Raw genomic sequence first — 24,512 nt, forward strand, 5'->3', positions numbered from 1 at the left:
CACTGTAGGGATTCTATGATTCTATATTTGTCCCAAGGGTTAAAAAAACAAATGGCAAAATGAAAGCAAACTGACTAACCAATTGTGTGCAAGGACAAATAGGCAGAAGCAAAATATGTGATTTGAAAATGCCGGTGTTGGACTGGGGTGGGCACAGTAAGAAGACTCACAATACCAGGTTAAAGTCCAACAGGTTTATTTGGAATCACCAGCTTTCGGAGCCCTGCTCCTTCCTCAGGTGAGTGGAGAGTTGGGTTTACAAACACGGCATAAATAGACAGAGGTGCAATTGCAAGATAAAAGGTTGGAATGCAAGTCTTTACAGGTAATCAAGTTTTTACAAGTACAGACAATGCGAGTGGAGAGAGGGATAATCACAGGTTAGAGGTGTGAATTGTCTTAAGCCAGGACAATTAATAGGATTTTGCAAACCCAGGCAAACTGGTGGGGGTTACATGTAGTGTGACATGAACCAATGGTTCATGGGTTCATCTCACACTACATGTAACGCCCACCATTTTGCCTAGGCTTGCAAAATCCTATGAACTGTCTTGGATTGAGACAATTCACACCTCTTTAACCTGTGATTTTCCCTCTCTCCACGTGCATTGTCTGTACCTGTAAAGACTCACATTCCAACCATTATCTTGCAATTGCATCTCTGTCTATATATGCCATGTTTGTGAACCCAACTCTCCACTCACCTGAGGAGGGAGCAGTGCTCCGAAAGCTCGTGATTCTAAATAAACCTGTTAGACTTTAACCTGGTGTTGTGAGACTTCTTACTAAGCAAAATATATTTCCCATTTAAAGGAATATAATTCACAATAAAACAGAGGCTAACGTTTTGCATAATTAAGGGAAACAAAAAAAGCTATCAGAACAGTGAAAAGATTACTGGAGATGATGCCAGTCAGACAATTGTGATAACAATGGCAGAAGTTATTTATTTAAGTTAGGTTAGAAGGCCACTAAAGAATGCATCACCTTATTGAAAGTTGTCTTCAGACAGATTCATAAGGATTCCAAAAGTATGGCAGTAGAGCTAAATGATTATTTTGCATCACTTTTGTGAATAATACTCAAGTACCAGCAATAGGTTGCTTGCAGATAAGAAAATTGCAAGTATATCAGCTAAGGGCATCATAACAGGGTCGAGATGAAAAATGATAAAGGCAAGAAGTCACTTTTGGGAGTGTGTATAGGCCCCCAAAGTCTAGCTACATGGTAGGACAGAGTTTAAAAGAAGAGATGATGGGAGCTTGTCAGAAAGGTACAGCGATAATCAGCAGAAATTTTAATCGACATACAGATTGTAAAATCAGATGGGCAAAGGTACTACAGATGAGGAATTCATCAAATGTTTTTTGGATAGTTTCTTAGAGCGTCACACGTACTGGAGCCAACCAGAGGGCAGGCTACATGGGACCTGATATTGTGGAATGAGATAGGATTAATTGATAACCTCATAATGAAAGCACTCCTAGATAGCAGTGATCATAACATGATTGGATTTTACATTCAATTTGAGGGAGTAAAGAGTGCAGCCAAGATTAGTATTTTAAACTTAAATAAGGGCAATTAACAGGGCATGAAATCAGAGCTAGTTAAAGTGAACTGGCGAATGTGCTTAAGGAATAGATCAACAGATGTTCAGTGGCAGACATTTAAAGGGATATTTCAGAATAAACACATTCCAATGAGAAAGAAAAATTCTAGGGGGTGCGGTCATTTGTGGTTAACATAAAAAAGTTAAAGAGAGCATTAAATTTAAAGAAAAAGCATCTATTTGCGCAAAGATGAGTGACAGGAGAGAATATTGGAAAGAATATAAAGAACATCAAAGAATGACAAGAAGATTGATAAGGAGGGAAAACCAAGCTAGCTTGTGATATAAAGACGGATAGTCACAGAGTTTCCACAGATATTTAAATTAGTAAAAAGTTAACAGAGTGAGTGTTGGTCCTATAAAAAGCACATATGGAGAATTGATAATGGAAAGCAGGGCTACGACAGATGAATTGAACAAGTATTTTGCATTGGTCTTCACTACAGAAGACACAAGTGGCATCCCCCAAATAGCTGCAAATCAGGAATTGGAAGGGAGGATGGAACTCATGAGAATTACAATCACCAGGGAAGTGGTTTTGCGCAAATGATTGGGTCTGTGGACTGACAAATCCGCAAGTCCAGATGCACTTCACCCTAAGCCTCCTGAGGTTTTGAAATAAGTGGCAAATGTGATGATTGACGCATTGGTTTTAATTCTCCAAAATTCCCTAGATTTGGGGAAGGTTCCATTAGAGTGCAAGACAGAAAATCTAACTCCTTTATTCAAAGTGAGGAGGACAGAAAGCAGGAAACTACAGGCCAGATAGCCTAACATCTGTCATAGGGAAAATGTTAGAAGCCATCATTTAAAACGTTATAGCAGGGCATTTGGAAAAATATCAAAGCAATCAGGCAAAGTCAACATAGTTTTGACCAAGGCAAATTATGTTAAACCAAGTTATTGGAGTTCTTTGAAGGAGTCACAAAAGCTGTGGATGAAGGGAAACCAATGGATATAGATTTCCAGAAGATATCACATCAAAGATTATGTAAAATGAAAACTCATGGTGCAGGGGTAATATATCGGCTGGCATAAATGGGTCTTTTTCTGGCTAGCAAGATGTGATGAGTGGTGTCCCACAGAGATCAGTGCTGGGCCTCAATTTCTTAAAATTTATATAAATGACTTGGATTTTATAAATGGCACAGTGGTTAGCACTGCTGCCTCACAGTGTCAGGGACCCACGTTCGATTCCAGCTTTGGGTCACTGTCTGTGTGGAGTTTGCACATTCTCCATGTGTCTACGTGAGTTTATTCTGGTACTCCAGTTTCCTCCCACAGTCCAAAGATGCACAGGTTAAGTGGACTGGCTATGCTATATTGCCCAGGAATATGTATGTTGGATGGATTGGCTATGGGGATGGGGTGGGGGGTGGGCCTGGGTGGAATGCTCTTTCTGAGGGTCAATGTGAACTCGATGGGCCGAGTGGCCTCATTCTGCACTATAGGGATTCTATGGTTCTATAGAAGGGACTGAAGGCATAGTTGTTAAACTTGCTGACAGCACATAGGTAGGAAAGTCAATTGTGAAGAGGACGCAAGGAGACCACAAAGGGACATGGATAGGTTAAGTGAGTGGGCAAAAATCTGGCAAATCGAATATAATGTGGGCAAATGTGAAATTGTCCATTTTGGCACAAAGAATAGAAAAGCTCATTATCTGAATAGTGAGAGATTGCAGAGCTCTGGGGTGCAGAGGGATCTGGGTGGCCTAGTGCATGGATCACAAAAGGCAAGTATACAGGTACAGCAAGTAATTAGGAAAGCTAATAACATGTTATCATTTGTGAGGGGAATTGATGACAAAAGTAGAAGGGTTATGCTTCAGTTGTACAGAGATTTGGTGAGACCACATCTGGATTATTGTATACAGTACTCAGATCTTTATTTAAGGAAAGATGTAAATGCGTTAGATGTGGTTCTGAGCTAATACCAGGAATAGGCGGGTTGTCTGATGAGGGAAGGTTGGGAAAGTTAGTTTTGTATCCACTAGAGCTTAGACTAAAAGGCGCCTTGATCAAAACTTTTAAAGTCTTGAGAGATATTTACAGGGGTGGATGTGGAGCAGATATTTCCTCTTATCAGAGAATCTAGAATTAGGGAACACCGTTTAAAAATAAGGGGTCTCTCATTTAAGACAGAGATGGGGGAAAAAAAATTCTCTGAGGGTCAGGAGTCTCTAATACTCTGGAGTCTCTGATACTCTCTGGATGTGGAACTATGGATGTGGTGTATCTGGATTTCCAGAAGGCATTTGACAAGGTGCCGCACCAAAGGCTGCTGCATAAGATAAAGGTGCATGGTGTTACGGGTAATGTATTAGCATGGATAGAGGATTGGATAACTAACAGAAAGCAAAGAATGGAGGTAAATAGGTGCTTTTCTGATTGACGATCAGTGACTAGTGGTGTGCCTCAGGGATCAGTGTTGGGACCGCAATTGTTTACGGTTTACATAGATGATTTGGAGTTGGGGACCAAGTGTAGTGTGTCAAAATTCGCAGATGACACTAAGATGAGTGGCAGAGCACAGTGTGCAGAGGATGCTGAAAGTCTGCAAAGGGATATATATTATAGTCTAAGTGAGTGGGCGAGGGTCTGGCAGATGGAGTACAATGTTGGTAAATGTGAGGATATCCATTTTGGTAGGAAGAACAGCAAAATGGACTATTATTTAAATGGTAAAGAATTGCAGCATGCTGCTGTGCAGAGGGACCTGGGTGTCCTTGTGCAAGAATCACAAAAAGTTGGTTTACAGGTGCAGCAGGCAATTAAGAAGGCAAATGGAACTTTGTCCTTCATTGCCAGAGGGATGGAGTTTAAAAACAGCAAGGTTATGTTGCAGCTGTATAAGGTGCTGGCGAGGCCACACCTGGAGTACTGTGTACAATTTTGGTCTCCTTACATGAGAAAGGCTATACTGGCACTGGAGGGGGTGCAGAGGAGATTCATGAGATTGAACAAAGAACAAAGAAAATTACAGCACAGGTACAGGCCCTTCGGCCCTCCAAGCCTGCACCGGCCATGCTGCCCGACTGTATTAAAACCCCATCCCTTCCAGGGACCATATCCCTCTATTCCCATCCTATTCATGTATTTGTCAAGATGCCCCTTAAAAGTCACTACCGTATCCGCTTCCACTACCTCCCCCGGCAACGAGTTCCAGGCACCCACCACCCTCTGTGTAAAAAATCTGCCTCGTACGTCTCCTTTAAACCTTAAAGCTGCACCCCCTAGTAATTGACTCTTCCACCCTGGGAAAAAGCTTCTGACTACCCACTCTGTCCATGCCTCTCATAATCTTGTAGACCTCTATCAGGTCTCCCCTCAATCTCCGTCGTTCCAGTGAGAAGAAACAAAGTTTCTCCAACCTCTCCTCATAGCTAATGCCCTCTATATCAGGCAACATCCTGATAAATCTTTTCTGAACCCTCTCCAAAGCCTCCACATGTTTCTGGTAGTGTGGCATCCAGAATTAAACATTATATTCCAAGTACGGCCTAACCAAGGTTCTGTAAAGCTGCAACATCACTTGCCAATTTTTAAACTCAATACCCCGGCCAATGAAGGCAAGCATGCTGTATGCCTTCTTGACTACCTTCTCCATCTGCATTGCCACTTTCAGTGACCTGTGTACCTGCACACCCAGATCCCTTTGCCTATCAATACTCTTAAGGGTTCTGCCATTTACTGTATATTTCCTATCTGTATTAGACCTTCCAAAATGCATTACCTCACATTTGTCTGGATTCTGGAGTTGAGAGGGTTGGCTTATGAGGAGAGACTGAGTAGACTGGGGTTATACTCATTGGAATTCAGAAGAATGAGGGGAAATCTTATAGAAACATATAAAATTATGAAGAGAATAGATAGGATAGCACCACTAGCGAGGGAACTAAAACTAGGGGGCATGGCCTCAAAATAAGGGGGAGCAGATGTAGGACTGAGTCGGAGGAACTTCTTCAGACAAAGGGTTGTGAATCTGTGGAATTCCCTGCCCAGTGAAGCAGTTGAGGCTACCTCATTGATTGTTTTTAAGGCAAGGATAGATAAATTTTTGAACAGTAAAGGAATTAAGGGTTATGGTGAGCGGGCGGGTAAGTGGAGCTGAGTCAACGAAAAGATGAGCCATGATCTTATTGAATGGCGGAGCAGGCTCTCGGGGCCAGATGGCCTACTCCTGCTCCTAGTTCTTATGCTCCTCAAAAGGTAGTGGAAGCAGAATTGTTGAATATTTTTAAGGCAGAGCTAGATAGATTGTTGATTAACAAAGTGATAAAAGGTTATGGGGGTAGGCAGGAATGTGGGGCAAGCTTACAGCATGGTGACACTGTGGTTAGCACTGCTTCCTCACAGCGCCAGGGACCCGGGTTCGATTCCCAGCTTGGGTCACTGTCTGTGCAGAGTCTTCCCGTGTCTGCATGGGTTTTCTCCAGATGGAATTGGCCATGCTAAAATCTCCCTCAGTGTACCTGAACAGGCGCCGGAGAGTGGCAACTAGGGGATTTTCACAGTAACTTCACTACAGTGTTAATGGAAGTCTACTTGTGACACGAATAAATAAACTTTACAATTAGATCAACCATGATCTTAATGAAAGGCAGAGCAGGCTCAACAGGCCAATTGACCTAATCCTGCTCCGAATTCATATGTTCATATGAAATAAAGAACCTCACAATAAATTAGGTTTCTAGTCGAGATGACATCCATTTGTGAGTAACTGAAGAGACGAGATGTGTGCTTTGCAAACCCCTTGCCATTGCAAGCCCCATGCCATTATATTTAACAGCTCGCTCGAGTCTGGGACTGTTCTCCTAGATTGAAAAGATGTTGACATAATTTCCACAAAAAAAAAGACAAGGCAGATCACTGCAATTATATTTGATTTGATTTATTATTATCACATGTATTGGGATACAGTAAAAAGTATTGTTTCTTGTGCGCTATACAGACAAAGCATACTATACATAGAGTACATAAGGGGGAAGGAAAGGAGAGGATGCAGAATATAATGTTACAATCATAACTAGAGTGTCGAGAAAGATCATCTTAACATAACATAGAACATTACAGCGCCGACCAGTGGTACCAATCTAAAGCCCCTCTAATCTACACTATTCCAATATCATCCATATGTTTATCCAATAACCATTTGAATGCTCTTAATGTTGACAAGTCCACTACTGCTGCAGGCAGGGCATTCCACGCCCTTACTACTCTCTGAGTAAAGAACCTACCTCTAACATCTGTCCTATATCTCTCACCCCTCAATTTAAAGCTTTGTCCCCTCGTGCTAGCCAACACCATCCGAGGAAAAAGGCTCTCACTATCCACCCTATCTAATCCTCTGATCATCTTGTATGCCTCTTTTAAGTCACCTCTTAACCTTCTTCTCTCTAACGAAAACAACCTCAAGCCCCTCAGCCTTTCCTCATACAATTTTCCCATCATACCAGGCAACATTTTGGTAAATCTCCTCTGCACCCTTTCCAACACTTCCACATCTTCCCTATAATACGGCGACCAGAACTGTACGCAATACTCCAAATGCGGCCGCACCAGAGTTTTGTACAGTTGCAGCATGACCTCCTGGCTCCGAAACTCAATCCCTCTACCAATAAAAGCTAACACACTGTACGCCTTCTTAACAACCCTATCAACCTGGGTGCCAACTTTCAGGGATCTATGCACATGGACACCCAGATCCCTCTGTTCATCCACACGACCAAGTATCTTACCATTAGCCCAGTACTCTGTATTCCTGTTACTCCTTCCAAAGTGAATCACCTCACACTTTTCCGCATTAAACTCCATTTGCCACCTCTCAGCCCAGCTCTGCAGCTTATCTATGTCCCTCTGTAACCTGCCACTTCCCTCCGCACTGTCTACAACTCCACCGACTTTAGTGTCATCCGCAAATTTACTAATCCATCCTTCCACGCCCTCATCCAGGTCATTAATAAAAATGACAAACAGCAGTGGCCCCAAAACAGATCCTTGCGGTACACCACTAGTAACTGAACTCCAGGATGAATATTTCCCATCAACCACCACCCTTTGTTTTCTTACAGCTAGCCAATTCCTGATCCAAACCACTAAATCACCCTCAATCCCATGTGTCTGTATTTTCTGCAAAAGCTTACCATGGGGAACCTTATCAAACGCTTTGCTGAAATCCATATACACCACATCAACCGCTTTACCCTCATCCACTTCTTTGGTCACCTTCTCAAAGAACTCAATAAGGTTTGTGAGGCACGACCTACCCTTCACAAAACCGTGCTGACTATCCCTAATCAAATTATTCCTTTCTAGGTGATTATAAATCCTATCTCTTATAATCCTTTCCAATACTTTGCCCACAATAGAAGTAAGGCTCACCGGTCTATAATTACCAGGGTTGTCCCTACTCCCCTTCTTGAACAAGGGGACAACATTTGCTATCCTCCAGTCTTATAATTATCAGGGTAATTATAATTACCAGGGTTATAATTATCAGGGTTGTCCCTACTCCCCTTCTTGAACAAGGGGACAACATTTGCTGTCCTCCAGTCGAAGGTAGCTCCATTCAAAAGTCTGTTGGCAGCACTCGAGTGCTGCCATCCTAAGCCTCTTGAGAAAGTAGAGGCGTTGGAGGGCTTTCTTAACTATAGCGTCAGCATGTAGGGACCAGGACAGTTTGTTGGTGATCTGGACACCTAGAAACCTGAAGCTCTCGCCCATTTCCACTTCATCCCCGTTAATGTAGACAGGGGCATATCCTCCACTACGCTTCCTGAAGTCGATAACTATCTTATAGGTCCGTCTTATAGACCCATTATCCATTTTTCTGACATCTGTTGTTAAACGGTTCTGGAAGGAATCCCAAAGTTTTATTTAGAAATCATAGAAATCATAGAAACCCTACAGTGCAGAAGGAGGCCATTCGGCCCATCGAGTCTGCACTGACCACAATCCCTACCCCTACATATTTTACCTGCTAATCCCTCTAATCTACGCATCCCAGGACACTAAGGGGCAATTTAACATGGCCAATCAACCTAACCCGCACATCTTTGGACTGTGGGAGGAAACCGGAGCACCCGGAGGAAACCCACGCAGACACGAGGAGAATGTGCAAACTCCACACAGACAGTGACCCGAGCCGGGAATCGAACCCGGGACCCTGGAGCTGTGAAGCAGCAGTGCTAACCACTGTGCTACCGTGCCGCTCATTTGAACACCTGGCTAAAAGAGTCACTCAATACAACTCTCTGGAAAAGGTTGTAACTTTGAAATTTGTTTGGATTTATTCTGATACAAATTAATAGTGAATTTAGCTTATAAAGTTTATTTTTTATTAGTGTCACAAGTAGGCTCACATTAACACTGCAATGAAGTTACTGTGAAAATCCTCTAATTGCCACACTCAAGTGTCTGTTCAGGCGCACTAAGGGAGAATTTTAGCATGGCCAATCCACCTAACCAGCACATCTTTGGAGTGTGGGAGGAAACCGGAGCACCCGGAGGAAACTCACGCAGACACGGGGAGAATGTGCAAACTCCACACAGACAGTGACCCAAGCCGTGAATTGAACCTGGGTCCCTGGCGCTCTGAGGCAGCTGTGCTAACCACCGTGCCACCCTATGAGGTATCTTAATAGAGATTGTTACTTTGACAAAGACTTTGATATGACAATAACCTATGCTACAAGACAGAAGTTAGTGGAAAGTTGTCTCAATGGATTAATAATTAGTTGCACTCGCATAGGCAGGAAGTTGTTATTTATTGCTGTGGATCTGCTAGTAGGCTGGTTACCTGTAATCCTCCAAAAGGATCAGTGTTTTCTTTTGGTTACTATTTTCATCAATGAATCAAATATCAAATGTGTTGGGGTAAATTTGCAGCTGGTACAAATATGAAGCAGCAATGCTAACCACTGTGCTACCGTGCCGCCCGTGTGCTACCGAGTCTTAGTAGACTTGATACTAAAACGTCCAACCAAATACAAAGCAGCAATCAGAAAAGCCAATAGAGCGTTCAACAACATGGCCGGAACAAGAGAATTTAAATCAGATGAAATTGTGACCAAACTGCACAGTGCTCTGGTCAGACTTAGCTTGAGGCCGATATCTAGATCTGGTCGCTGAGAAACGAGGACAACATTCAACTATTGGAGGCAGTACAGAGGAGCCACAGGGCTATTAAGTTTTAGCTTTGAGGAAAGATTGGAGAAACCTGGGTATTTCAGCCTGGAAAAGGGGTATCTGAGGAGCAACCTGGAGTGCTGTATAAAATGGCTAAAAAGATAAATCTGGAAACTACTATAGATTAAATCGCGAGTGTAAGGGAAATTATAAGTTCAAATTAATAAATGATAAAGTTAGGATTGATATCAGGGAATTCTTCACATGGAGTGATTAACACTTAGGATGGACTGTCAGATAGTGCGGTGGGAAACCTTAGAATCATTTGATGCAACAATGGTAGAGGTTGGGGTTGAAACAGTCATGCTTTTCTAGATAGGTGTGTTAAAATGAAGTGAATGCCTTTCTGTATCCATAATTATCTTGTCATGACAGAATATTATCAATACTGTATACAGGATGTTTCATTGATGATTCATGCTTTTACTACAACAAAGATTACATTTTAAATTTAGTGCATAATTGATCTATTTTGGCAGCATTTGGGTTTGTGGGTTCTGATAGTTTACCATCAACTGAACAGTTTTAGAATACATGCAACTGATAGAACAGGAGCCACACTGTACATGGGTGGCAGTCTGTAGATCCTTTGATCTTATACCATTACTTCTACAGCTTGAGAAGAGAGAAGTAATTGTACAGTCTAAGCAAGGAGAAGACAATAGCAGAAGCATTTTCTCAACTGCAGCACGGTATTCATTACAAACAGGCAGAAAAGGAAGGATACGAATTACTGTTGATGGAAGTCAGCTAATAGGAAGAGAAAAATTTCATTAACATTTAAGAGAAAAGATTTTTATGACCTCCAGTTGTTTTCCATTATGACTCACTTAAGCAAAAGAGGAGAAAAAACCAATACAGCATTTACATAAGTAAGTGCTTTACACTCAGTCATCCTTGATTGGTGGAGCTCTTTGTAATACATGCTAAACATGAACATGTGTTTTCATTAATTAGCGCTCGCATGAAAGTGAAAGCTCGCTTTTATTGGAGACTTAGAAATCAATGTACCAGATAAAAATGTTCAGAATTGAAGTTTCGGAAGAGCTTAAATATTGATACCAGACACTTTCGCTTACACTTATAATGATGCAAGTGGCAGGTATCCTAACAACCCAAAATTTCTTTCACAATTCTGAAGCATGTTTTTGTCAACACAAACTGCTCATGCCAACGCAATGAAAAAAATACTTGTAAATATTTATAATGGCGAACAATGGCACAGCATGGAAATAATTTGTGATCATGGTTTGTAAATAAACCAAATCTGTTCTAAAACATTCTTTAAAAAAAGTATTCATGTGCCATTTATTGCCGAAGTTGCAAAAATGTTTAATGCCCAAGAGAAATTTTAAACATTTTAAACCAAATTTAAAAATTGTTAAGTTTTTGGTGCTCCAGGTGGTGATGAACATTACATCTGTACTTTATTGCTTCAGCAGTCAAAGTAACAAAGCCTGACTTTTCCGTATTCTAGTGCTTGGCACTTCCGTGTCAGATTTACATTTTCCAATCTAATTTCTGGCTCTTCTTTTTCTGCCTGCAGCAAAAGTTTTGTCTTTTAGCTCACTGTTGGCCAGGTCGGTGTCTGTTGAAGCGTTCACTTCCTTCTCTTCTGCAATTCCCTCCTTGGTGCTCTCCTGCTTGGTTGGGGGGGGGGATTGGTGGTCTTCCGTTTGCCCTCCTACTGGGGTGGGGGGGGGGGGGGGGGGGAATCTTCCGTTGTCCTTCGGCTGGGGGTGGTCTTCCATGGCCCTCCTGCTGGGCTGGGTAGGGGTATTCCGTTGCCCTCCTGCTGCAGGAGGGTATTCCGTTGCCCTCCTGCTGCTGGAGGTGGGGTGACTTCCATTGCCCTCCTGCTGGGGGGGGGGGGCATCTTCTATTGCCCTCCTGCTTGGGGGGGGGGCATCTTCTATTGCCCTCCTGCTGGGGTATTCCATTGCCCTCCTGCTGGGGTAGGGGGGGGCTGTATTCCATTGCCCTCCTGCTGAGGGGGGGGGGGGTATTCCATCGCCCTCCTGCTTGGGGGGGGGGGGGGGGGGGGGGGGGGGGGAATCTTCTGTTGCCCTGCTGCTGGGGTCTTGCGTTTAAGTCTACAGGTTTCTTTTTGTTCTAATTCCGCAGGTTCCTGTACTTTCACAGCCTTTTTTCTGCCGTTCAGCCAACATGCGATTCAAAATTGATACGTAAAATTTCCTTATTCTCTTTTCAAGTGGCCTTACTGCAACGATTCTTCAATCTCGTCACCAGTTTGATATGTTTTTGATTCTGGTGCCTTTCAAGGTCAGTCAGTACATATGTAACTACAGGAGGTGATTAACATTGCATCTGGACTTTATTGCTTTAGCAGTCAAGCTAACAAAAAACATGGATCCTGCTATCCCATAATGCACTGGCTTGCAAAGTACAGCAAGTCAGACAAGACATACAATTAATAATGAAAACAATATTTCATGGTAACTAAGTTCTATTTTAATTCCTTCCTAGAGATTTTACTTGAAGACCTCAGCTTAGGCTTGGACTTGATATTATTGTCTGGAGCAGAGACATTGTCAGCATGCAGCCTTCGATGATGCAGAAACATTAGGCTAGACAGGCGATGGAATGTTTCTTCCTCAATACTCAACAGGGTGAAATCAGGGTGCACCTACCAAGTTAAAAGTAAATGCTAATCATTGCAGGAGATATGGTCTTTCACCTGCAAAGACTGTAGCATGGACAGGAGAAGATTTAATGTAAAAAACAGCACTAGTGACAGCATATTATCCTTGCTGCAGATCTGATTCTAGATTAGGCAGTTCCTTAGTGAGACAAAAAGCCCTCACACATTGCTTCTCAGGTTCACTGATATCAGTGCTAAAAAATAAGGGTGGCATGGACAAGTTGGGCTGAAGGGCCTGTTTTCATGCTGTAAACCTCTATGACTCTATTACTGGTGATTTCAATGAGCCTTGTTCTATGGTGCTGAACCTTCTCACCCACTCTTGATGCTGCTCTTTCCCATTCTTGGTGTCATAAGACTTGCTGATACTATCCCATATTTATATGCACAGAAACAGCTGACGTGTCTTTTTGTACACCTTATCTCTACTACTCTGCTGGCCTCTCCACTACTTGTTGCACTTTTAATATAACATGGTGTGAATGCAGTGGAGGTTGGAAAATAAGCACAGGAAAGTTTGCTCATTTGCTTTTAACAGGTACTTCCCAGCCTCTAACAGATTAGAAATCTATAAAGCTAGGTTCATTCCCTAAAACTCTTCAGTCTCATAAGCAATTTTAGAAGGGCTTGGTTAATGCTATCCAAGTTACTATGCCCAAACACACATGGAAATTTTACACTCTTAAGTACATTAACTCAATATATCGTGCAAAAATGTGACAATTACCTGAAACTCATCAAAACACAATAGGCAGGTCTCATCACTGATTTCTGCAGCTATAGGTGCTATTGGGTCATAAGACTTGGCCATTAGGCCAGGTTTCCTTTTCGGTAAATTCTGCTTTAAGCGATGAATTCCTGTCGTAACAAAATTGAAAAACTGGTTACTGCTATTTAAGGAACCTGTTTTAACAATTTTTTAAAAAAGTATCTAGAACCAGACAAGCCAATGGTTGTGGCATGTTGGTGGCACATTTCATTTTTAAGCATTTAATCCAATTTACAATGAAGATAATTATAAGATTCAGTACATGTTCATGGACATTTCTCCTTTAAAGGGAGGTGTCAAAACAAGAACAAGACAGATTGAGCTTAATTCTCAGCAAAAAAAACCGGAAGATAATAGAAACTGGTGGATTTAGATTACCCTTGTTCAACTTTATGTTGTTTTCAGTCAGGCAACTTTGCTGCATACATAATATTCCATACTTAACAAGAAAATAACATTTCTCTCATTGAGCCCGACCTACATTTTCTGCTCTTGATGGAATTACGTAGAATGCACAGCACAAACACAGGCCATTCTACCCAACTGGTCCATCTGGTGTTTATGCTCCACATGTTGACTCCATGAGGGAATAAAGGATAATAGGAGCTTAAATCATAGCATAGGCCAATTGGGTTGAATACCTGATTCTGTGCTGTGAGCCCTGAACAATACATGGTGCAAAACCTTGTTCTACTGCTCCAGAACTGATCCTACGTACTGCCTAGTTCCAATACGTTTTAACAATATCCAAACCTGCTGGTGGCAATACAGGATTTGATTAGGTGACTACTTTGTAAGAAATGAGGAGGACACTGTTAAAGCACCATGGATACTAAAAAAAAACTTGATAACTAGTGCTTCACCTATCACATTACTGAAACAAAATTGGAACTCACAACTGACAACTGGTGGGGCTTTTGGGAAGTACTTTGTGGAAAGAGAAAAGGAGAGTACTAAAGGATAGCGAATAGAGAAATGGATTCAGGAGAAAAGGTAGCTTATGGGCGGCACGGTAGCACAGTGGTTAGCATTGCTGCTTCACAGCTCCAGGGACCTGGGTTCGATTCCCAGCTTGGGTCACTGTCTGTGCGGAGTTTGCACATTCTCCCAGTGTCTGCGTGGGTTTCCTCCAGGTGCTCTGGTTTCCCCCCGCAGTCCAAAGATGTGCAGGTTAGGTTGATTGGCCATGCTCAAATTGCCCCTTTGTGTCCCGAGATGTGTAGGTTAGAGGGATTAGTGAGTAAAATGGTTGGAGATGGGGAGTGGATACTGCAGACAATGGGTTTCGGCCATGGAATAGTGGATACTTGAGAAAGGGAGTTGATGGAGGCAGAGTTTAGGATGAAACAAAGATAAAGGTGAAACAAATATAAACGGAAAGTAAATTTAAATAGACGAATGTTTATGGAACATCAGAAAGAGCAGAGGCTAAGTGCAGCCAAAGAACCACGGAGGAGTAGAGACAGATGTACACACAAATCAATTATATCAGAATACCATAGCCGATATAAAACTGTGAGCTTCTTCATAATAAATAAACGCTGCCTTTGGCTTCAGAGAACAGACTTTTTGGGAAAATAACTAAAAAACAGCATTTAACAGATCAGCAAATAAAAGAATGAGCATACATATAGTAATTATTCACACAAAATTGTTCCTTCTGTCAGTGAACAAGCATTACACAAAATTAACCAAAATTAACTATGGCTGAGCACGAAAATAAAATTAAATAGAAGAGCTGACAGGGACAAATTAGCCAAATAAATGTCGGTGATCTGTGATCGCAATTGTAACAAGCTTATTGTTTTATTATGTAGAAAGGTCTCAAAAAGAAAAATGTAAAGAAAATTTTTTAAAGTGTAAGATGAGAATTGTGTGAGGGACAGGGTTTGGAATAATTTATGACCCGAGTGGAAATTAAACAAAGGTGTACTAAAAAGATTAAAAGTTTGATGCTTTTGTAGCTTTTTTTAAAAGATAGGTTAAGTTGGTGCAAAGAGCTCCTGCAACTCGGTCACTTGGCTAAAAAAAGATAAATCATAAGGATGGAAATAACCATTGTAAAATAACTTAGAAAGAGATGGAACCAATTGTGATACTGGAAGTGAGCACAAGGCACACGAAGTGTATGTAACATTTACAAAGATATCATTACACAAGGTTCCACCACATGATGGTGCTACCACCATTTTGGAGTCAGTTCTACACTGAGAATGCAGATCTTACTTCCAGGATAAATGGCTGATGCAGAAATAATGTCAATATTCAAGATTAGATTGGGTAGGTCAAAAAAGAAAAAGGAATAAAAGAACAGCATGCATTAAACATATTCAGGACTATTTTTTTCACGGGGTGAACAAACACTAACAGGAACTAAGTGAGTCAAGTGGTCTTCTTCCATGTGTTAACTTCCATGTATTTCTATGCAACTCAGATATCCATATTGTTATTCTAATGTGGTCAATTGGTATGCAATCATAATCTGTGGTGATTAAGTTATCATGAATTCCCTTCCTTCATGCCGTAAAGCACTTAGCTTTTGGTCACCCTTCATCCTAGTATCACAATCAAGATGAGGAACACCTGCGAACATCGTTTAATGATCACTAGAGAAAAAGTACTAGGAAAATTAATGGGACTAAAGACCAAGTCCCCTGAACCCGATGGCCTTAAAATAAGTAACTACAGAGATGGCGAATTAATTGGTTGTAATCTTGCAAAATTCACTAGATTCTGGAAAGGTGTCAGTGGATTGGAAAGCCACAAACATAACACCTCCATTCAAGAAAAACGAGGGAGACGGAAAACAGGAAACCATGGGTCAGTTAGCCTAATATCGATGCTTTGGAAAATGCTAGATAGAATGTGTTATTAAGGCGGTAGTAGCAATCAGACGGAGTTTTGTGAAAAGGAAATTCTGTTTGGCAAATTTAGTCGAGTTCTTTGGCGATATAACAAGTAGAATGGATAAAGGGGCACCAGTAAATGTAATGCATTTGGATTTCCAAAAGACATTTGATAAGGCACCACATGAAAGGTTACATTTCCAAATACAGGTCATGATGTTGGGGGTGACATATTATCATGGATAGAAGGTTGGCTAATTAACAGGAAATAAGAGAATCGGATAAATGGATCATTTTCAAGTTGGCTAACTGTAACAAGTGGAGTGCCACAGGGATCAGTGCTGGGATCTCAACTATTTAACTATCTATCATCTATATTATTGTCTTGGATGAAAGGACAGACTGCCAAAGTTGCTGCTGATACCAAGATAGATAGGAAAGCAAGTTGCGAGAAGGATACAAAGAATCTGCAAAGAGATATAGGTAGGTTAAGTTAGTGGGAGCATGCTGTCAATGAGTATGAGAAATGTGAGGTTGTCCATTTTGATAGGAAGAAAAGAAAATCATTTAAATGGAGAAGACAGAATAGTCCAGTACAAAAGGATCTATGTTCTTGTATATCTATCACAAAATATTAGCATGCAGGTACAGCAAGTAATAAAGAATGCAAATGGAATGTTGCCTTTATTGCAAGGGAATGGAATATAAAACTTGTCACAACCGTAAAAAGCATTGATAAGACCAATGTCTAGAGAACTGTGCATAATTTTGGTCTCCTTGTTTAAGCATTGGAATCCATTCAGTAAAGATTCATTAGGCTGATACCTGGGACAAAAGGGTTGCCTTCTGAGGAAAGGTTGAACAGTTTGGACTTATACTCTTTGAAGATAAGAATGAGAGGTGATTTCATTGAAACAAAGAGGATTCCGAGGAGATTTGACAGGTAAGGTGTTAAAAGGAAGTTTCCCTCTCTCAGAGGAACTAAATGTATTTTTTTAAAGTTTATTTATTAGAGTCACAAGTAGGCTTACATTAACACTGCAAAGAAGTTACTGTGAAAATCCCCTAGTTGCCACACTCCGGTGCCTGTTCGGGTACACAGAGGGAGAATGTAGCATGGTCAATGCACCTAACCAGTGCATCTTTCAGACTGTGGGAGGAAACCGGAGCACGGGAGAACATGCATTCTCCGCACAGTCAGTCACCCAAGCTGGGAATCAAATCTGGGTCCCTGGCACTGTGAGGCAGCAGTGCTAACCATTGTGCCACCATGCCGTCCCATGGTCTCCCATTTAAGATGAAGATGGGGAGAAATTACTCTCTGAGAGGGCTGTTAGTCTTTGAAATTGTCTTCCACAGAGAGAAGTGGAGGTTGGGTCCTTGAATAGGCTGAGTTAGATATATTTTTGATTTACAAGGGATTCATGGGTTATGGGGGAGAAGTGTTAGTTGTAGCAATTAAAGGTAAGGATAAATTGGGGGAGGGGGGCATTGATTACTTGAACACATATTGAGACTGGAGTGGTGAGTCAGGTAAGGAGGTTTACATTTGTCAAGTTTCACTTTGTTAAAAAATCAAAAGTGAGTCAAGATTGACTTCTCATTTCCTCCTTCATCAAATGGTTGTTAGAAGTTTAATATGGAAACAGAGGATGGTTACCTAAAAGTGAAAGTTGGAATTGAAGATTTTTTTAAGACAGAAGATAACAATCTGAATAGCTTTCCTGAAGAATGGCTGAAAGTAAATTGTCTTTGGATAATTATTCTCCAACATTCTCTGAGTCTGAACCTTATGCCCAGCGGAAAAATGAAGTGGATATGTGGACTTGGGTTATGATCCTACCAAAGCAGAAACAAGGTATAGCCTTGGCATTATTATTTCCTAATAGAAGTAAAATCAGAAGCAAAGTACTGTGTTTGAGTAAGGTTTGGTTCTTCTATTAGGTTTTATGGATACAATTTCCCAGAAAGATGACCGTACAACCTACGAGGCATGGTCAGACTTTGATAGATGACAATGGACCGCCATTCCAGAAAGGAAAATATCACAAACATTAACAGCGGGTATAAAAGATTGCACTTAAGTTACTGGATTGTTCTAAGGTATCGCATGTGGACAGGTTCTGGTCTTAACTAGAGTTTGGTTCTTAGAAAGAGATTCTCTTTCAGAGCAGACATCTGCTCATTGAAATATTTCCTGGGAAAGCAGTCATTTTCAACAGCCTTGATGGCACAAATGGGGCATTCTAGGGTATCACAAAGGATAAAGGATTGTCCAGATATTGGATAGACGTGCCAGTACACAGTGAGTTATAGACAGAAGGAATGAGGATGAAAGCACTTAAAGCAGATCTGCATACCAAGGCAGATGAGGACTGGAGAAGCATTAGTGGACAAATGAAGCCATGAATGTCTGGGAACAGTTAACGGGTGCTTCAAGTGTGGAAGCTCAATCACTGAGTATGTTCAAGACAGAAATCGATAGATCGACATCAAGCGATAAGGAGATAGTGTGGGAAAGTGAAATTGCAGTAGATAATCAGCCATGATTTAATTGAATGGCGGAGTAGGTTCAACAGGCTGAATGGCCTATTCTTGTCCCTATGTTCCTACGATTCAAAATATTATGCAATAAACTGTCCAAAGCGAAAAATAGCATTCTTAAAGTGATCCGTGGCAGAGAATTCGGAGACTGAAAGTGGTGATGATCAATCTGATGGAATTGTACTACTTGCAAGGAGTTTTAATCTGATGATGAATGTATTCATCATGGATTTATTTAACTATGTGGAGTTAGATAGTAGTTGCACTTCAACAATGTGTAGAACAGACTGGCTAAAATGTTGTCCAGATCCACTCAGTAGCGAGAATCAACAAAGTCAGGAAGTATGAAAATTCTACTTAACACATTAAGATCACTAAAAAGAGCGTGATTTCATGCAAAATAGTGAGTGTATACCACTTTAGTACTGATGTAATCTCTACTGAGTGGCCTTTTCTGTTAAGTAAGCCTGCCATGAAAAAGGCATAAATGAAACTGGACATTTATCTTTATCCTCTCAGAGGATCATCAGTGTGTGGAATTCTCTTCCCCAGAATGTAGTGGAGGCTGGATCTTTAAATTTATTCAAGGTTGAGTGAGATAGGTTTTTGTTAGACAAGGCAAGTCAAGAGTGCAGACAGGGAAGCAGAGCTGAGATGACAACCAGATCAACCATGGTCATATTGAATGGTAGAGCAGGCTCAAAAGGCCAAATGGCCTGCTCCTGTTCCTAAGTCCCATGCTCCTGAGCAAAATGTTAACAAAGTATTAACTGCATCAGGTGATAAGAATCAGAGAGGAAAAAATGCAAATTGTCTTCAAGCTGCACAATTTGCTTATCTTTCTTGTCAAAGATTGCTAAAGGATGCAGGTTTGGCTAATGAGGAGTGTACAAGGCTCAAAATGTGAAATATATAACAAGTTTTGGACTCTGTCATGTCCCATTGTAAGCCTTCTATTGGCACATGGCTTTAATGAGAGTTGCCATGGATCTAAAGGTATGGGACAAAAATAAGTATTTTCATTTTATATTGGATTAACATGACAACTATATTTCTTTCTACAGCAATGCATGATAATGACAAAACGGTAACTGTAGATAAAGTCATGGAGAATGGTCAGGGACCTGATTTGGGTTCCTAATTGCTAAGTTTCTAACTGATAATGTTGCTAGTCTCCCCCACAAGGGGAAACATCCTTTCAGCATCTACCCTGTCAAGTCCCCTCAGGGTCTTAGATCCTTCAATAAGATCACCTCCCAATTTTCTAAACTCCAATGGATAGAGGCCCAATCTGTACAACCTTCCCTCACAAAATCACTCACCCACCGCCTGCCCACCCACACACCCCATCCCGGGTATCAGTCAAGTGAATATCAGTCAATATGTGGGACTCGATGGGCCGAACGGCCTCCTCTGCACTGTAGGGATTCTATGATCCATCCCCAAACTACCTCCTACACATTTATATCCTTTCTTAAATAAGGAGACCAAAACTGTGCTCAGTACTCTAGATGTGGTCTACAAAGCCTTGTATAACGGTAAACTATGCTTAAATAAAAGCAGATTGTGCAAAGTTTTATTGGTGTCAAAAAGGGAAACTTCATGATGCATGTTGATGATTTCTTATGGAGCGCACTGTGGATTTTAAGAAATGCATTATTAATAAGATTAAAATGGAATTCAAGATTGGAAATCAGGCTCCGGGGCTTTAAATATATCGAACTGAATTGATTTATTATTGTCACATATATTGGGATACATTGAAAAGTATTGTTTCTTGTGAGCTATACAGAGAAAACATATAGTTCATAGAGTACATAACGGAGAAGGAAAGGATAGGGTGCAGATTATAGTGTTGCAGTTACTGAAGGGTGAGGAGAAAGATCAACTTAATACCCACAAGCTGTTGTCGACAATTGGAGCTGCAAAGCAAATTGACATATCCCCAAAAAGAATATGCAATGGCATTTCCTTTTATTATTTACAAACGTGATGTGAGGAAAAAGAAAAATTTCAAATGAGTGGTTTGGGTTTGGAATGGGAATGCACCACCTGGAAATGTGGCAGAGGCAGGTTCAATTGAGGCATTCAAGAGGGCATTTGATGATTACTAGATTAGAAACAAATGCAGGTGTACAGGGAAAAGGCAGGAGAATGGCACTAAGCCATCATGGTACTTTTTAACCTTGTATTACATTTATGCTGCCTTCCGTATTTCTGGTGTTCTAGTTGGAATATCTTACGTTGATGGACGTCCAACATGAAACCATGAAAATGTACTCGATTCTTCCTTTTAACTGTTGCATGAGAAAAAAACAGGTCCATCACCATGGTCTTCCCTGTCCCTGCGAAGAACAAGGGAGATTTTGTATCAGAAAAAGAATATGCAAAGACATTTCCTTTTATTGTTTGCCAATGTGATGCGAAAAAAAAAACTTTTTCACACGAGTGGTTTGGGTTTAGAATGCACTGCCTGGAAATGTGGTGGAGGCAAGTTCAATTGAGGCATTCAGGGAAAAGGCAGGAGAATGGCACTAAACCATAATGCTCATTTGGAGAACTGGTGCAGAAACGATGGGCCAAAATGGCCTTCTGCACCGTAACAACTGTAATTCAATTAGTCTTTTACATTAATATAATACATCAACCTTTATTTTCAGCTGACATATGAAGCTAAACATTTCATAGCAGATGCATTGGTTAACCAACAGTGTGGAATCTGTTTTCTGAGATTGCTTTGGGGATGTGCAAACCTGTAACAGTTTGAATTTGGCAACATCCAGTTACAAAACCACAGACTTGGGAGAAATTACTTGTTAAACTGAGATGTTTTCCTTACTTCCTTTATCAATGTATGCATTGAGCACAGTTGGATGCAGTGGCAGAATGGTTATGTTACTGGGCTAGTAATCCAGCATTTTTGAAGGGTGCTGCTTTAGAACATAGAACATAGAACAGTACAGCACAGAACAGGCCCTTCGGCCCACGATGTTGTGCCGAGCTTTATCTGAAACCAAGATCAAGCTATCCCACTCCCTATCATCCTGGTATGCTCCATGTGCCTATCCAATAACCGCTTAAATGTTCCTAAAGTGTCTGACTCCACTATCACTGCAGGCAGTCCATTCCACACCCCAACCACTCTCTGCATAAAGAACCTACCTCTGATATCCTTCCTATATCTCCCACCATGAACCCTATAGTTATGCCCCCTTGGAATAGCTCCATCCACCTGAGGAAATAGTCTTTGAACGTTCACTCTATCTATCCCCTTCATCATTTTATAAACCTCTATTAAGTCTCCCCTCAGCCTCCTCCGCTCCAGAGAGAACAGCCCTAGCTCCCTCAACCTTTCCTCATAAGACCTACCCTCCAAACCAGGCAGCATCCTGGTAAATCTCCTCTGCACTCTTTCCAGCGCTTCCACATCCTTCTTATAGTGAGGTGACCAGAACTGCACACAATATTCCAAATGTGGTCTCACCAAGGTCCTGTACAGTTGCAGCATAACCCCACGGCTCTTAAACTCCAACCCCCTGTTAATAAAAGCTAACACACTATAGGCCTTCTTCACAGCTCTATCCACTTGAGTGGCAACCTTTAGAGATCTGTGGATATGGACCCCAAGATCTCTCTGTTCCTCCACAGTCTTCAGAACCCTACCTTTGACCCTGTAATCCATATTTAAATTAGTCCTACCAAAATGAATCACCTCACATTTATCAGGGTTAAACTCCATTTGCCATTTTTCAGCCCAGCTTTGCATCCTATCTATGTCTCTTTGCAGCCTGCAACACCCCTCCACCTCATCCACTACTCCACCAATCTTGGTGTCATCAGCAAATTTACTGATCCACCTTTCAGCCCCCTCCTCTAAGTCATTAATAAAAATCACAAAGAGCAGAGGACCAAGCACTGATCCCTGTGCCACTCCGCTAGCAACCTGCCTCCAGTCCGAAAATTTTCCATCCACCACCACCCTTTGTCTTCGACCAAACAGCCAGTTACCTATCCAATTGGCCAACTTTCCCTCTATCCCACACCTCCTCACTTTCATCATAAGCCGACCATGGGGGACCTTATCAAACGCCTTACTAAAATCCATGTATATGACATCAACTGCCCTACCTTCATCAACACACTTAGTTACCTCCTCAAAAAATTCTATCAAATTTGTGAGGCACGACTTGCCCTTCACGAATCCGTGCTGACTATCCCGGATTAATCCCCATCTTTCTAAATGGTCATAAATCCCATCCCTAAGGACCTTTTCCATCAATTTACCAACCACCGAAGTAAGACTAACCGGTCTATAATTACCAGGGTCATTTCTATTCCCTTTCTTAAACAGAGGAACAACATTCGTCACTCTCCAGTCCTCTGGCACCATCCCCGTGGACAGTGAGGACCCAAAGATCAAAGCCAAAGGCTCTGCAATCTCATCCCTTGCCTCCCAAAGAATCCTAGGATATATTTCATCAGGCCCAGGGGACTTATCGACCTTCAGTTTATTTAAAACTGCCAGTACATCCTCCCTCCGAACAACTATTTCCTCCAGCCTATTAGCCTGTAACACCTTCTCTTCCTCAAAAACATGGCCCTTTCTTTCAATGTTACCCCAATTCAATTGGTGTTTAAGATGCTTTTCTTTACCTTGCTCCTATGATGAAGATCTAAAGTTACATTCAGTTTATTCAACATCATTATTCTAACTAGCGTAAAGTTCAAATGCTCAATCGACTGAATATATTCAGATTGGACACCATTCAAAAAAGTGTCCACTTGGGGCAAGTTGGGAAAACTATTTAAAAATGTGAGCAGATCTCCTGCGGCATATCTCACAACGAACTGGAATAAATGCCACTTATTATTAGTTCCACTGATTAAGCCAAAATCTGTTCTTAACTATCTGGTATTTTGGGAGTAATATTTTGGTGAAAGAGGAGCCCTCTGTTTTTAATAGCACCAGGAAGGGTTCCCTTGGAATTTGGCACCACTGGAGGGTTTGGGTGACCTTTGGCTGATTATTCACTGCTGCTATTAGATGAGGTATCAGCAACAGAAGGCTGTACTACACAATACAAATCACTTCCACTGTATTACAAATGTTTTGAATTCCTCTCTCCAAAACCAAACAATGTCAATATATTAAAACTCTTATATCTGCACACACTACCAGTCATGTTTTTTCCCAATTATGTCAATATAAAGTCAGGACACAAAAATTTCACCCTTCCACTGAAGGTGATATTGTAGCATTTCTGTTTTGCACCTTTGACTCCTTCAACTGAGCCTGCAGAGAACCTTCTATTTCTAACGTATTCTACTGCTCTGCCTTCCACATTACTACAAGCTTTGATTTCTAATTTTGAGACAAAATCAATTTGTTTTATAAAACTGTCAGAATATAGCATTTTAAAAAGAGAAATAATCAATGTCTGCGCACTCTGGCCCAAATGTTCTCAGCCTCTGATTCCAGGTCACCTGGTCAGACAGCAAGATCCAGGAAGATCCATTAATACATTATAATTATATTGGAAATATATGAGAAAATATACATCAGTCAAATCAACAACAGCTAAAATACAGAATGGCAGCTTAACATGCCTGGGTGCAAAACAATTATGATCGGGACTTACCAACATCTCCATATACATAAAGGCCTTTTGGAGGTTTAGATCTTTCAAAAAACTGCAAACACAACACAAGGAACAGATATTTTCAGAAGTAATTAAGCAAAATGAAATGCACTATACACATGTCCAACTATCTTTCTTAATGTTTTGTTGCTCCCAGTTGATTGGCTATGGGAGATCATTGCTAAGCCAGGGATGTGCAAATGCTCGAGGGGACTAAATATGGAATGGAGGCTCATGCACAGAAATGACAATCA

General features: G+C 41.2%; 1 protein-coding gene across 2 annotated transcripts in view; it reads right to left on the bottom strand.

Annotated features, from left to right (window-relative positions):
* Nucleotides 1-24,512, bottom strand: part of LOC144493453 (AFG1-like ATPase) — a 140,016-nt gene that overhangs the window by 87,381 nt on the left and 28,123 nt on the right. For both annotated transcript variants that reach the window (XM_078212385.1, XM_078212384.1), the window contains exons 3-5: nt 24,259-24,310; nt 20,863-20,964; nt 13,188-13,318 (exon numbers count right to left, since the gene is read on the bottom strand). In XM_078212385.1, the coding sequence (XP_078068511.1) occupies nt 13,188-13,318; nt 20,863-20,964; nt 24,259-24,310 (285 nt within the window). The remainder of the gene's footprint in view (nt 1-13,187; nt 13,319-20,862; nt 20,965-24,258; nt 24,311-24,512) is intronic.

The sequence above is a fragment of the Mustelus asterias genome, chromosome 5, assembly GCF_964213995.1.
Source record: "Mustelus asterias chromosome 5, sMusAst1.hap1.1, whole genome shotgun sequence".
Lineage (NCBI taxonomy): Eukaryota > Metazoa > Chordata > Chondrichthyes > Carcharhiniformes > Triakidae > Mustelus > Mustelus asterias.